The sequence below is a fragment of the Grammomys surdaster genome, unplaced genomic scaffold (assembly GCF_004785775.1).
Source record: "Grammomys surdaster isolate TR1022 unplaced genomic scaffold, NIH_TR_1.0 149, whole genome shotgun sequence".
Taxonomy (NCBI): domain Eukaryota; kingdom Metazoa; phylum Chordata; class Mammalia; order Rodentia; family Muridae; genus Grammomys; species Grammomys surdaster.
Genome location: NW_021604607.1, coordinates 12780026 through 12795123, shown reverse-complemented (window position 1 = coordinate 12795123; position 15098 = coordinate 12780026). Strand labels below are relative to the sequence as shown.

General features: G+C 41.1%; 1 protein-coding gene across 1 annotated transcript in view; it reads right to left on the bottom strand.

The window, feature by feature from the left end:
* Thumpd2 (THUMP domain containing 2) overlaps positions 1 to 14169 on the bottom strand; it is a 38688-nt gene extending 24519 nt beyond the window's left edge. Inside the window, exons 1-4 of the mRNA XM_028765115.1 lie at positions 14044 to 14169; positions 3955 to 4090; positions 2306 to 2718; positions 1385 to 1462 (exon numbers count right to left, since the gene is read on the bottom strand). Of these exons, the coding sequence (XP_028620948.1) occupies positions 1385 to 1462; positions 2306 to 2718; positions 3955 to 4090; positions 14044 to 14169 (753 nt within the window). The remainder of the gene's footprint in view (positions 1 to 1384; positions 1463 to 2305; positions 2719 to 3954; positions 4091 to 14043) is intronic.
* Between the last annotated feature and the right edge of the window lie 929 nt (positions 14170 to 15098).

Below are 15098 nucleotides of genomic sequence, written 5' to 3'. Positions count from 1 at the left end.
AAACCAAACCAAACCAAACCAAACCAAACCAAACCAAACCAAACCAAACCAAACCAAACCAAACCAAACCAAACCAAACTCTAGCCTCAATCCTTCCTTCTGTTAAGTCCTGGGTAAAATTTAACGTGTCATCATTAGTAGACCGCATCAAGCTAAAAATGAGAATTTTTATTATTTTGATAGTCTGATGAGACAGACTATTCAAACATAGTGGACCAAGTGGGACTTTCACATAAAGTGTCTTTCCCCCTTCTTGCTGCTACAGTCTAAATACTGAACCCAGAGCCTCACACATGCTGGGTAAATGCTCTACCAATGAGCCACATCCCAGTGCCCAAGGTCAGGTTCAGTACACGAACTTTCATGAGAGTCTTTCTAATACGGGTAATGTTCATCAAGATTTGCATGAAATAGTCACACATCACAGCTGAACCTTCCAATTGTATTGATTATGCATTTTAGCAAAATTATTTAATAAAGTTCTGTTCAAATTTTAATATACATTGATCTCATTTTCACATACCAAATATCAGGGACTGCATCTCTCCTTATAAAACTGAATTCCTATCAATTTTAGAGGATCAAACTTAAGATTTGATTCTTCATCAGTTTGAGTCACACGTCTTATTATATTTTGCTCTTACATGATTACTTTAACTTATTACAGCTATTATTAGTTGTATGAGATGGTGGGTAGTAGTTAAACTGATGATATTTGGGGGATGATTTTGACAGGACACTGGAGCTAAAGGAGAGAAGGAGAAAACAAAGAGACACAATGAAGAGGAGAGACAACACAATGTCAAATGATCTGGGACTAAATATTTTGGGCATGTCATGGGATTTATAGCAGGTACTACATTTTACAGAACATCAAATGGGGAGGGGGACAAAAAAAACCCAACACCTCACAGAGGGTTCTGACTGACTTGGTTAAGTCTGTCCTCATATAAAGTTGTATCACATGGAGTAAATTTATACAGAAATTATCAAAATACCTGCCTGCCTGCCAAATCAATTCAGAAATGTTTTTCAAAGTACAGGGAAGTTTTTTTTTTTTGTTACCCTCTATATGTATTTGTTCCCAATAAAAGATAAAGATAATCCCACAAGCCCAACAAAGCCACTAGTAACATCTCCTGAAAGAGATATGTTACACACGTGAAGCTCACAGGTAGTGTCTCTGTGATATCAGTATGGGTTTTTTCTTTGGCTGTGGCCGAGGGAGTCCAGTCAGGGGAAGGCATTTTCTGCACTATTTGGTTGTCGCAAAGAAAGAGGCTGCTGGACCCACGCAGACATGCGTTTTATAAGTGAGGTTGCCATGAGCAGTCTGGAAAGGAGATGGTGCTGTTGTGTAGAAATTGTGATAGATACTCATTACCTCTAAATTTGGATTCCTCAAATCAGCTTTCCATCCAAACTGCCTCATGAGAGCAAGTCCAATCACTCTTCCTGCCTCCTGCAAAGTGGCAAGGAATAAAAAAGGTAAGAATATAAGAAAGACAAAAACTTTAAAATAGACAAAAGCTAGCAGCCTGGGGAAAACCAAGTCATAGCACCTGACAGCAGTTTAGTGATATTAAAATATGCCTCCAAAGATTGCCTATGCAAGGCAACAGGGCTGAATTTTACTTTCTCCATCTTTCAAACCCCTTGGGATCTCTACTCTGGCAATCCTAGATGTGTGACATAAGACCAGGATGTGATCCTTCTAATAAAGGAATGAACACACACTGAAAGGTTAAGCATGTCCATCGTATGTTTGCATGACCAGATCAGCTTCATTAGACTCAACCTTTGTGTGATTCTAAGTTTGGCTAAAAATCCAGGCCAATTTTGTACTACTGAACTTTGTAGAGGCCAACTAATGAGGTCATGGGATGAAAACAGGTGTCCACCCTTTCCTAGACAATCAGACTTCGTGTGCATTCGTGTATTTGTGGTCTAGGTCTCAGTGACAAGCCTAAAAAGTCACACAAGCAGGGTGGCCCTCAACAGGCAATACAGATGTAATGAAGAAGAATCCCCAACATACTAAGACCACAGCATCGGGACTCACAAATGCAAAGGACACCTATGAGCCCAGGGAAGCCTTTATGCAGAAAGCAATGGAAAGACGTCATATGGAATAGCATACTTCTCCTCTGGAGCCTCTGGAGCTAAGTTGAACAGGGACTTGCACTTTTAAAGACATACAATCCTATGCAGTTAGACCCCATCACCTGTCTGGGTCATGTTACCTGATTTGTAAGAGGTGCGCGTTTGGACAGCAGGATCCCACTTGGGAGATGAGCATACATACCTGTCCGGTGACGACCTTTCTGATATTTCCACTGCATCGACAGGAAACCCTGAAGGTCAAGTCCTCCTGGTTCTGAGCATCAGCTGCCTTGTCTGTGGCACTATCGAGTCTCTGTTCTTGAAGATCGTCCGTTCTAGTGACAGCTTCCCCTTGCTCTGGTGAGCTTTGCAGTAGTTTGTCTGGCTGGCTTTCCCCATGACTCTCGGCAACCACTTGTATCGCCTCTACTTTTAATTTCTTAGCAATCATAATTTCATTTTCTCCTGCTTTCCGTTTTAGTGGGTTAGCATTTCTTTGAGAAACTTTTACTTGTTTTGTATCATGTTCGAGAAGTTTTTTCCAAAGTGAAATGGCCTCCAACCAACTTCCTGGATCATCATTTATAAATCTTTGCACCTCATTAAGTATTCTTCCTAAATAAACAAAACCTCAGTTTACCCATCTTCAAGTTTTAGAGACAACTGTCTATTACATTCGGCAATCCCAGGTTTAATGACCTTTATTTCTTTAAAATATTTTGCTGAATTGCTATACAAACAAGAATTGCTACATGAACAAAATTTCACTTTTATTTGGAATTTATATAGTCTACCCTAAGAATATAAAGCAGAATAAATTTTACTTTTTTACATTCAGAGCTCGAACTTTTATCAAATTTATAGAAATCCCATGTATTAGGTTTGTGAAGCCATTTATTAAGTGATAATACACTTAGCTAGACTGTAAGGGTTTTTAGTTTTTGGTTTTTTCAAGATAGGGTTTCATCTAAGACCACAAAAAATTTCACATAAATCTTAAGATGAGTTTCCATGAAATTAAATTTCAGATACGCAAGCCAATTTAAGTTAAGGGCTGCCAGCTTGCCCAGCGAACTTTAATCTTTTCTTATAAACAAAAGCTAACAAAAACTACCAAGATGATCTGAAAATTATCACTCTATTTTCCTCAAGATGACAGTATATGGATAACAGGGGAGAAACTTCACTACCCACAAGGCTTCAGGAGTTCTCTATGTTTTCTCTTCAAGTCTTGACTTCTCTCATTTGCAATTTTTTCTTGAAATCGCATCTTATGGATTTATGTAATTCTTTGATGTCTTATGCACAGAGCAATCAGAGTGAAGTGTTAAATCCTGCAGGGTCTGTCCTTTAAAAATCTCTCTAATCAGGATCTTAAATTATTTATACAATATAATTTTAAACTTAGGGAGTAGTTAAGAAATCTCCTAAGCTCCCTTTATACATGGTCATAAGTTTGTTGAAAACACTTAAGGTTCTAGGAGAAGAAAATTTTACTATGAAGTAATTTTCCAACTGTATCACTCAGTTAAAATGTATAAGATGACAGTTTTTATCAACTTGTGATGCATATTCTGGTTATTACATGCTTCGAAAAATCAAATAAATACAACAAAGCATGTTTATCCCTAGAAAGAAAACACATGAACAATAAAAGCCAGAGGGCAGGCGGCAGGTTCCACAGAGAAGTGACGGAGCCTGCTACAGCTATGGGACCATACCCGGTACTGAGCCGCCTGTAACTGACACAGCACAGTGTTCCCACAAGTGTGACATGGAGGCACATGCTGCTGAGTGGGTAACCTTGGTGTCACACAGCAGGTGGGTGAAAGCAACAGGGACCCACTGTACCTTTGTGCACAGAAGAGACTGCAATGGGAAGCTGCTTCTTAATCAACAAAAACAGTCTTTCCGCTGACTTTAACTTCTTCATCGAGGGCAAATCTGAACAAGTAGTGAAAAACACTTTTCCTGAAATATATTCAACCTAGACACAGAAAAACATATGTTACTATGGCTGCAGGTCAAAATAAGGACCACTTTTCCCCCTTTGATCATGTGTGGAGCATCTGCTCTGCAGCAGGCACTGCCAACACGTGCTTTTCCTTTAAACACTTAAAAACACTACTAAGGTAGAGTTCATCATCCCATTTTTTACATCAGAAACTGACATACAGGGCAAGCTAAGTAATTTGATTGAGGTCATGTAGTCAGACTATTATGCTACTTCTTGTGAAGTACACATCCATGTGACTGGAAAACATAGAGACAAATATTTAATAATTATACTGCCAAAACTCAACCACTGCTTAAAAGCAGGCAAAAGAAAGGTATTCTACAAAGCACAAGCTAGGTGTCTAGACCAAGGCAGATGTTTCTTAAATATTTCCATTGTCTACTCGGAAAAATACTGAACTACAGCAAATGCTGACTGCAATGCAACAGACATGTAAACTAAGATATAAAACTCATAAGACAATCCCGTATTAAACCCAAAAGAATGGAAAAGTTTATCAGATGTAGCTTATCAGATACACCGATTAGCTACACAGTATTTTAGCAATGAATATGGAAGCCACCCTTTTTAAATGTTGGGGGAAGAATCCTGTAAGAGCCAGGAAGCATTGGATTCCAACAAACAGGAGCAGGTGCAGAAGCAACAAAAACCTGGCCGCAGTGAACTGTCAGATCCTGGCAGTGCTGGCTGAATTATGCTGATTGATAATGTCAGGGGGACGGATGGCATAGCTTAGACCAGTCTGATATATGGCCGTGAAATCCTGACCACCACAGATGGTAATGGACAGCCATTAAAGAATTTTGATGAGAACTATGACAGCGATGATTTAGCTGACAGAAAAATTACCTTGAAGGGGCGTAGAAGGCTGGTGCAGAATGTGGTGCTGGAGGGGGAATAGATTACTGAGGTAGAAACGCTGGGGCACGCGGCCACGGCACAGGAAAACAGACAGGAGTGAGTCTTTGGGATGAACATGTGGTACATGGGGAGGAAGGATGGGAAACTCACTGATCCACAGGGAACTGGATGTGCTGTGGGAAACTGCAGGTTGTGTCAAAGGGACCCTAAACTTCCTAGCTCTGGTTACGTTCAGGAAGGATATCCATTGTCCTGGAGTTCTTTTTTGTTCACGCTGGTCTTGGCTGACTGACACGATCCTAAATTATCTGGAACTAAGACACCAAGGAATGTGGGGTACCTTGTGCTATAGGCTGAGTATGTACCCTAAGGGTCAAGTAAGGGAGGCTGGTCGTTGTGGCAACACTGAAAGCTTGGAGAGCTCTTGGATTTGGCCTAGTAAGTAGTGATTGGGTTATAACAACCTTGAAACCAGTGCTGGTCACATGGTTACCGCCTAGTCTCATGACAGTAGCTACTTCCCAGGAAAGCAGATTGCTATAAGAGAAGCTTGGGTCCCACCCCTCTCCTTCAGACAGGCTCTCTGAGCTTCTCCATCTCACTGTACAGATGGGTGTGGCCATTTCAGTCACTATCCACGCCATTTCAACTTTCTGCTACCATAATGTTGAGTCAAATAAATCTTGTCTCTTTCCTAGTCCTGGCTATTCTGTCATGGCATGCAGAATGAACTAAGAAACCACATGCTTAAGATGTTATCATTCAGGGGCCAGAGCGATGGCTCAGCAGTTACCAGCACTGGTTGCTCTTTTAGAAGAGCTAGTCTGACTCCCCGCACCCACACAGGGATGCAGAGCCACTTGTAACTCCAGTTTCAGGGATCCAATGCTTTTTTCTGACTTTTGCAAGCACATGACCCACACATGGTGTACAGATACACATGCATCAGTACACATAAAATAAATCTTATATATATAAAGGTCTTTGCACAACTTAATCTAAAATCCTTTCTAAGATCCTGAAGAAACAGACCTACTTTACTGAAGATGAATGGTTTTAAGACTGAAGTAAGAGACAAAAGAGGTGGCTCAGTGGTTAAGAGCACTTGGTGTTTTTGCAAAGGAGGCGGTTCCTAGCATGCAAATGGCTAAGATCTATAACTCCAGTTCCTGGGGATCTGATGCCCTCTTTGGCCTCTAAGGGTACTGCATAAACATGCTACAGTTAAATATAGCAAAACACTGATACACATTTTAAAAGCGATTAAAGTAGTAAAAACAAGAAAACAAACATAAAAATCTAGACCAGGGATTTTACTTAAGTAGCTGGGGATCTAGACATTTATACTTCCTAACTGTTCAACGATTTTTGCTTCTTTTACTTGTTTGAATATTAAGGAAAGCAGTTTATACAATAAGATTTTCTTAAACTATCTTCTTTTTAAAAGAAAGGTTTGAGAAGAGCATGACAAGATATCAAGGGACATAACTGAAATCCTGACTCATGCAGTATGTTGATTAATTAAAACATCAAATCCAGAATCAAAACTCAAAGCAGCGCTACCGTCTTAGAATGTACGTGAGGTCCACTAGACTTTTCCACGCGAGAAGCACTCTATCAGAAGTCGTTTACTGATTTAGTCACTGTGAGAATCACACAATCACATATATGAATACAATCATCTTTCTCTTTGTGAATATTAACATCATCTTGAAGGAGGAGAGTGAATGACTTTCAGAATTTAAGAACTCATCAACTCAGGTGAAGCATTGGCTCAGCAGTCAAGAGCGCCGGCTGCTCATCCAGAGGACTGGGGTTCAATTCCCAGCACCCACATGGCAGCTAACAACTGCTGTGGGATCTGGCACCTCCCACAAACATACATTCAGACAAAACACCAAAATAAGCAAACAAATCAAACAAAAAAAGAACTCATCAACTGCTAAAGCTAATATTTCCCTTTTCCTCCAGCTTTTGCCATTGCTTTTGGGGTAAGATGTGTCTTTATTATCTATAATTATGTGTATGTGTGTAGATAAGCACATATGTGTTTGGGTGACATAAGAGATCATAGGTGTTGAAGTCTCCCGGAGTTGAAATTACAGGCAATTATCAACTATATGATGTGGACGCTGGGACCCTAACTCAGACCCTCTGGAAGAGCAGCTACCACTACTTCTTTATTTGTTTGTTCGAATGTGTATGTGTGGGCATGTATGTCACAGTATATATGTGGTGGTCAGAGGACAACTTGTGGAGTCAGCTCTCTCCTTCCACTGACCTCAAGACTGTCATGCTTGGTAGCAAGCACCTTTACCCATGAGGAGCTCTTAGGCTTTGGTTTATTGCTTCTAATTGATCATAATCAATTATAATATTTGCCAGAAGCCAGGACCTTCGCCCTTACCCTCACCCCCTACCTTTCCCCACCTGCACAATGTCCCCTGCAGCTTGGCAACCGCAAGATCCTGCTTGGCAGCTGCAGATAGATTCAAAGCAGTGTACCGTATCTTCTGAGGAAAGCAGGGAGACCATAATTCAAGGCAGTGTACCATACAGACCATGAAATGTTTCAAGGCACAGGCCAAGAAGATTCTGTACTTTTCCACCACCTGGCCCCTCTTACCCCCTCCTCTTGTAAAATATACTATAAAAAGGCGCTTTGCGTTCAAATAGATGGCTCTTGACAAGCAATTGCTTCCTTGAGTCCTTTCTCTCTCTCTTGCCCGTTCTTTTTCAGGTTGTAGTCCTCCTCGCCCCCATGAATAACTAGGACCTGCAGGTCGGGTCAAATATTGTGGAGTAATGTAGCATTTTCATCTCAATATTTGTTATTTGAAAGGCTATTTACAAGTTGTATCTCCCATTTTGAATCAAATGAAAATGAAGTGTCTGAACCAATTGGTCTATTGTCTAACACTTATGCAGATGAGGCGAGAGGCCTTTCTTGCTAGCATAAGTGGTTAGTTAGCATTTTTGTCTTTCCTTTTAAATTTATGGACTCAAGTTTAGCCTAAAGATTCGTAGATGTTAAATTTAGGTAAAGCACAGTATCACTGGGAGGCAGCGAACTTCTCACTCTACTGACACTACTTAGACTTGAACGGGTTTTTAAAGTACTGTCATCTGTGGTGTTAACAGAGTTTTGGTTCATTTTGTAAAACAGAATTTAAAAACATTTAATTTTCAAAATGGCATTAAATTGAAAGAAAAAAAAATCAAAGAATCTTGAAAAGGCTTATACAATCATTCCATTCCACAGAAATAGCTACAGAATAACCCCCTTAGCTCTAACTATTCCCCACTGTCGTGATACTATTAAAAAACAAAAAACTATTTGGCCTCCTAAAGGTTCAGGTTAACAGTCTCTGCTGTGTGGATTTGTAAAGATCAATGAGTCAGAAGCCTCTGCTTAGCTAGTATAACATCACCTCCACTACATTCAGTTTTATTTTAAAGACAACTATTGCTACTATGATCCTTACCAATTAGTGTTTAAGACATTACATATTGTCATATTGCACTGAGAGTAATCTAAATGTGTGTATTAAATATTTTAATAAATATATCTTTAAAGACATCTATCCCATCACTGGAACATGGGAAGCAAGATTCAATCTGACTAAATTACAGGGACCCAGTTTGCAGGAAATACAGAGGATGGAGTCCTGGGGTTCCAAACCCCCCACTGTTTCTGTGCTGGAAATATAATGCTCTATGCAGTACGGAGACAGGAGCTTTCTAAGGCAGAGCCTCACAGTGGATTGATGCTCCTGAGGAAATGGACTTCTTACAAACATGAACCTGGGCCTAGTGTGCCCCTGCGTGATCTTTTACTTTCTCTCCCTGGAAGCTGTCTGTCATGTTAGAAGGTAGCAAGAAGTTCTCATAGAGATGGTCCCTTACTCTTGACCTCCTGAATCTCCAGGACTGTAAAAAGTATATTTCTTTTCTTTATACAGTATTCAATCTGCAGCATTCACTTATAGTAATACAAAAGGATCAAGACATAGAGGAACTTATCAGGTCAGGTCATTGAAATGTTAGCATCTTAGTTGCTTTTCTATCACTGCAGAGAGACACCATGACCAAGGCAGCTTTTAAAAGAAAGCACTTAATTGGGGGTTGCTTACAGTTGCAGAGAGCAAGTCCATGATCATCACAGTGGGGATTATGGTGGAAAGGCAGGCAGGCAGGCAGGCATAGTGCTGGAGTAATAGCTGAAAACTTAAAATCGTATCCTCAAGATGGAGCCAGAGAGAAAAGGGAGAGACAGAGACAAGAACACGCTATTTCTTCCTCTCTTGTACACTGAGACACAGACACAAAGACACACACACACATACACATACACACACAGAGAGAGAGAGAGAGAGAGAGAGAGAGAGAGAGAGAGAGAGAGAGAGAGAGAGAGAGAAGACAGAGAGAAACAGGCTGGGCCTAGCATGGGCTTTTTGAAACCTTAACGTCCATCCCCAGAGACACACCTTCTTTACAAGGCCACACCTCTTAATTCTTCCTTAACAGACCAACAACTGGGAATGAAACATTTAAATAGATGAGCCTAGGAGGGATCAACCTCATCCAAACCATCATAGGCAGGGAGTCTAGACGAGGATAACTTTGTATCTAGTACAGGATGTGTAGTTTATGAGTACCTGAAGTGTTAACGAGATGTCTGAAAAAGTGGATTCTTATTTAACTTTAAATAGCCACTGATAGGGCTATTAGTGATCCTATTGGATAGCACAGCCATGGAGGGTCCTGTTGAGCTAACTGGTCCTGTTGAGCTGAGAATAGCTTAATATATTTTAAGGAATGTAAATACAACAGCAAAGACAAAAAGTATAGAAATCACACATGAGTGACTAATCAAGCCGACAGGAAGTGTGACAGAAGCCTATGATGAGGCACACAGCTTTCACTTTACAGATTGCTTTAGCTTAAGGGCAAATAATCCAGTCACTTTAACATGAAAATTCCAAGAGAAACACAGGTAAATTTATACATTTGATGAAAAAGTCTATCAACCAATCACAATGTGTGGATGGCATTTAAATCCCTATTAAATTATACAAACTTAAAAACAAAAGTGGTATTATAAACAAATTCAACTTTGAATACTAATTAGGTATTTGTTGATAAGGAATGATTTTTTTAGCTGTGTAAATGATAAGGTGACATTTTTAAAACCTTCATCATCTACTTTACATTACACTATACGGCCTGCTATGAACATCATAATTTAGAGATACACAAACCCCATGGGCTGGACGTGTGGCAGGAGAGATGAATAGAACAGAACTCTCTGTATACTGATCTCTAAGGCAGCTGGTTGATGAGCACGGAGAATTCACCAAATTATTCTGTTTGTTTTTGTGTCCATGAAAAACAGCAAAAGGAATACACAGGAGGCTTTCTGCTGCAAGCATTTTGGAGGATTTACCTGAGTGACAGTCCCTGGGAAGGGGGTGTTTTCCTGTTCAAATGCAAACACCTGGGCTCATCAGCAGCCTACAGAAGGAAAAGCCTTTTGGGGCTAACACCCAAGAATATGCACCTTCAACAAGCTTCCCTGGTGAGTCTTAACATTCACTAAAGTCATAAAGACACTGATTAAAATTGAGTGATTACCTTCTAAAAGTAAACAGTCACTTTTGAATTAATCTGTTTTATAAATCCAGATGTTTTGAATATTAATTTTCTTCCAGCAAACCTAAATTTCTAAGAGACTATTCTCACCACAAGAATGATCTTTTAAAAAAGATTTATTTAGTTATTATTATGTATACACTGTTCTGTCTGCATGCATGCCTGCATACCAGAAGAGTGCACCAGATCTCATTACAGATGGTCATTGGTCTGGGAATTGACTTCTGGAAGAGCAGCCAGCACTCTTAACCTCTGAGCCATCTCTCCAGAGCCACAAGAATGATTTTTAAGTATCCTTATACAACTCATTTTGTAGGAGAGCATCTATGGAGCACCAATTGTTTGCTATGCACTCTAAGCTATTTTTAGTTGAGTGATGTCATGAAAGTATCAGCCAAAGAAAAGTGAGGCTTTGAAAACTGAACACTTTATATGAAATCAAGTTGTGTTAGCATGTTATGGTTTTTACTGTGGCTTTATAGCATAGCCTTCGCTCAGTGCTACAGGGTAGGTTCCATACTGCATTGGGTCCTCTCCATTTACCCCCTTGGTGGATTCAATATCTCAGACAGAATATATTTAGGAAGTAAATACTAAATGTGCACAGACTCTTTCTTTGGTATTATTTCCTAAACAATTTGCTTAACAGCTGACATAGCATTACTGCCCTCCGACATCTGCAGTGTTCACGTGAGCAAGTTATAAGCACTACGTTGTATATAGACTTGAGCAGCCATGCATTTGTGTAGAGGGAGGCATCTTAGATATTAATATCCTCAGATATTAAGATGAGACAGATCAGAGGAAGCCACCCTGGGGCAGAAGGTACGCTTATTGTTGCAGTATTGTTAAACACTGATAACAATGATTGCAGATCATTTTCTACAAATAACCCCCTTAATGTTTGTTTTTCTTTTAAATAAGCTAAGGTGTTGGGGGCTGGAGAAATTTGACTCCAAGTGCTTTAGACCCTTCTCTGGTGCTCTGGCTGCTTTTATCAAGGGCAGGCAGTCAGTTGTGCAGCTGGGCTGCCCTGATACCTAACACTCCATGGAGGTCTTGAGGAAGGTACGTGGCAACCACAGCTGCTTGCTGCAAAAGCACACATCATTTAAAATGCTATTTCAGCCATGGCTTTTTCAAATGCCTTGTATGTGACGCTTTTTATGATTCTACAAGTCTTGGTAAACTATAGATGACCCTGCTTACCCAGAACTTACTTATTCCTACTCAGGCCAGAGGGAGAGCACATTGCCTGACAGCCCAGCAAAAGGTCACTTACTGGTACAAGCAGACCTTCATTTGCTGTTGAAAGTTTTCCTCAAATGATTTTGTCTCTCAAGGAGACAGACAAAATACTTTTTCTAACAATCTTAAATAACCAGACTGGATGACACCTTGTCATTTCCACACTAAGCTTGACAAGTTAACAAAACAAATTCCTGGGCCTCACTATGTAAAAGCAATTTTTATTTACCAGATATAATTGTCTTGGAGGCTTAATGCCTCTGTCTGCTAACCTAGACCTAGTCCTGAAAGCTTCTAGCCTTTGTATAATCTATTCTAGGCCTAGAATGTTGTTAGCCTCTGAGACTTACTGCTGAATAAGCTCACCCTTTCTAGTTCTGAACTCTGGCTGGTTCAACTCAGCTGTTCTGCCTCAAACTCCTCTCCAAATTGACTGATTCAATCTGGTTTCTCTCTCAGCATCTCCTGAATTGCTCTGGTTGGCCTCACACTAACTTTGGTAATGTGTCCTAATCTTCTGGTTCCTTCTCATTCTCTGGCTCCCTCTCTCTTCACCTGTGTATAGCTTTTTCTCTCTCTCTCTGCAACCTGTTTCTTTGTAACAGTCCAAGTAAAACTGTCTCCTCTGCTCCTCCTGCTCCTCCTGCTCCTCCTGCTCCTCCTCTTCCTCCTTCTCCTCCCTCTCCTCTTCTTCTCTCTCTGCCCCTGCTCAAGTAGCTTCCCTTTCCTCTCTCTTCTCTTGAGAATTGGGCATATCCTTATTTTGTGAAATCTTTCTCTGATTCATCACCTTGTCTGCCATTTAGTTAAATGTCACTTTCAAACATGGCTGCTTCCTTCTATATATAAAAAAGATAAAGTTAGCACTTTATCTTTGTTTTTTGGGGATTAAAGGTGTGTACTAAGGGTGTGTCTGTATTCCAGCCAGAGGGATTAGAGATATATGCCAAGGACTGAGTCACACCACAACTAGGAACAGTTTTTTTCCCCAGTAAATAATACAATCTTGGGGTTCATAGTGTGAACAAATGCCCTGCAACATACATATGGCCACATGTGGCTGGGTTGGACATTATATAGTTATGCTGGATTTCAGAATCTGCATATCACTCATTTTATAATTGCATGACTTGAATACATCATTGGATCCACCTGGTTAAGACCAGGTATTATTCTTGTAGAGGATCCATGTTTGCATCCCAGCACCCATGCAGGACAACTCACAGTCACCTGTAACTCCAGCTCCAGGGGGATGGTTCAGGCTTTCACAGTACCCTGCATTCATATGAGCACACACACAATTCAAAACCAAACAAAACACCCAACAAACCTTGAATCCTAGATGAATGCAGAGATTATTATTTAGAGACAATTTTAGATTAAATTCAGAAGTCTAATGTGATTGATGCTATTCTTGGCAACTCTCCCCACTGCACCTGCACCTCCATCTCCATTTGGATGCCCACCATGGCATAGAGTCCTTTTGTGGGCTTCGAACACTGCTCCCAGAGGTGAGCAGTTAGTCTGATTTTAGCAAGCTTTCCCTTTCCAAGTACATATAACACACAAAAGTACCGACCTACCCTATGACATCCTTTCCCTATGTTCTCAAGAACCCAGTTAGCATATTCTAGTACATTTGACCTACGTTTACTAGTCACTCATTGAAACGCACCGGTAACTACGAGGCGGGCAGGAGTGAGTTCTTGTTCTAGCTACTGCTTACTACGTGTGGTTTGGGTTTACTGGGTATGTCTCATAGCCATCCTACAATGTAGAACCGAACCTTGTCAAGTAACAAGACTCAAACAAGTAAGACTGGAAGGTATACTTGCATTTAAGGTATAAAGGAAGGACTCTAACTAATGGCGATTGCCATTTCATAGTTTCTTTTATAGGAATCCGGGACAAAACTGGCTTCCGCACCCCTCTGTTTAAAACTTTGGCTGTGACAGATGTGCAGTGACCATACTGGATAAAGAACGAGACCACCAGAGCAGCCGGTCGCTCTCAGCAGTCATCGAAGGACCCGGGTTGGGCCACTGCACGCAAGGATTGGGCGCCGAGTGCTCACAAGTCCTTCCAGGACCTGAGTCCCAAGCTGGCGGCAGAAGGGGACCCGGTGGGGACGTGGTCCCCCGAGCACGGTGAGTCCGACTCACCTGCGTGGCCTCCAGCCGCGCGCGCACCTCCCGCATCAGGAATGGCTCCAGGCCGCGGCCCGCTGTGCAGAAGAACCGGGAACCGCCAGCGGGGTCAGAACCCGGGTCTGGCCGGGCCGCCGCCATGGCGCTTGGGCGCGACCCCGAGACCTGGTCACGTGAGCTCGGGAGCGCGCCCGGATGCCTTCCGAAGAACAAGCACCCGAGCTTCGGTTTAGCAGGCCCGCCCTCTATGGGGCGTCCTGGAAACTACACCGAGCCTCCTGCAGGCAGGCATCTCTCTGATTGCCAAGGATCCTGGGGATGCTGTCCTTACTGTCTTCATCAAAGACTGAACCAAACCGGTGAACTCGGGGCCAAGAGCAGAAATTCGTGTTCTCCAACAAAATGTCTTTATGTTCCCGAAACTTGTTACATTTCTTGGACCTGGCCAATCATCTAGGTAAATAATGAGTGTGCCATCCAGTTTAGTCTAACCGATTTGACTAGTAACAGTATTTGAACGGTATTTTTTTTAAAAAAAAAACTTGCGTTTTAAAATGACAAAATATAAGTAGAATAAAATCTAGCTCTAATTCAACAGCATTAAATTAGCTATGTAGTTCTGTATTGATATTAGATATCAGATATTAGAAATTGTTAAATGAATGTTTCTCAGGGTCCAGAAATGGATGTCAGTGGGTAACTGACATTCTCTTCCTCCTTGCCCAGTGGTCAGCTCCTGAAGGGTTGGGACAGTAGAGCAAAATTCCTTATGGAGTCTTGTCACCTGAGCTTTTCCAAAGACCAGTCCTAAATTGTTTCATTTGATGAATTACCCTAGACCTGTCTCAAAAAATAAGAAGATGGGTATGACCTATGGAATGCCACCTGAGCTTGTCTTCTGGTCTCTAGGTGCATGTATACAAATGTACACGCACCCCTTCACACACACATATTCTCCTGCATACACACAGATGTGCGTGCATACACACATACATACACACATACATACATACATACACACATACATACATACACACATACATACATACATACACACATACATACACACA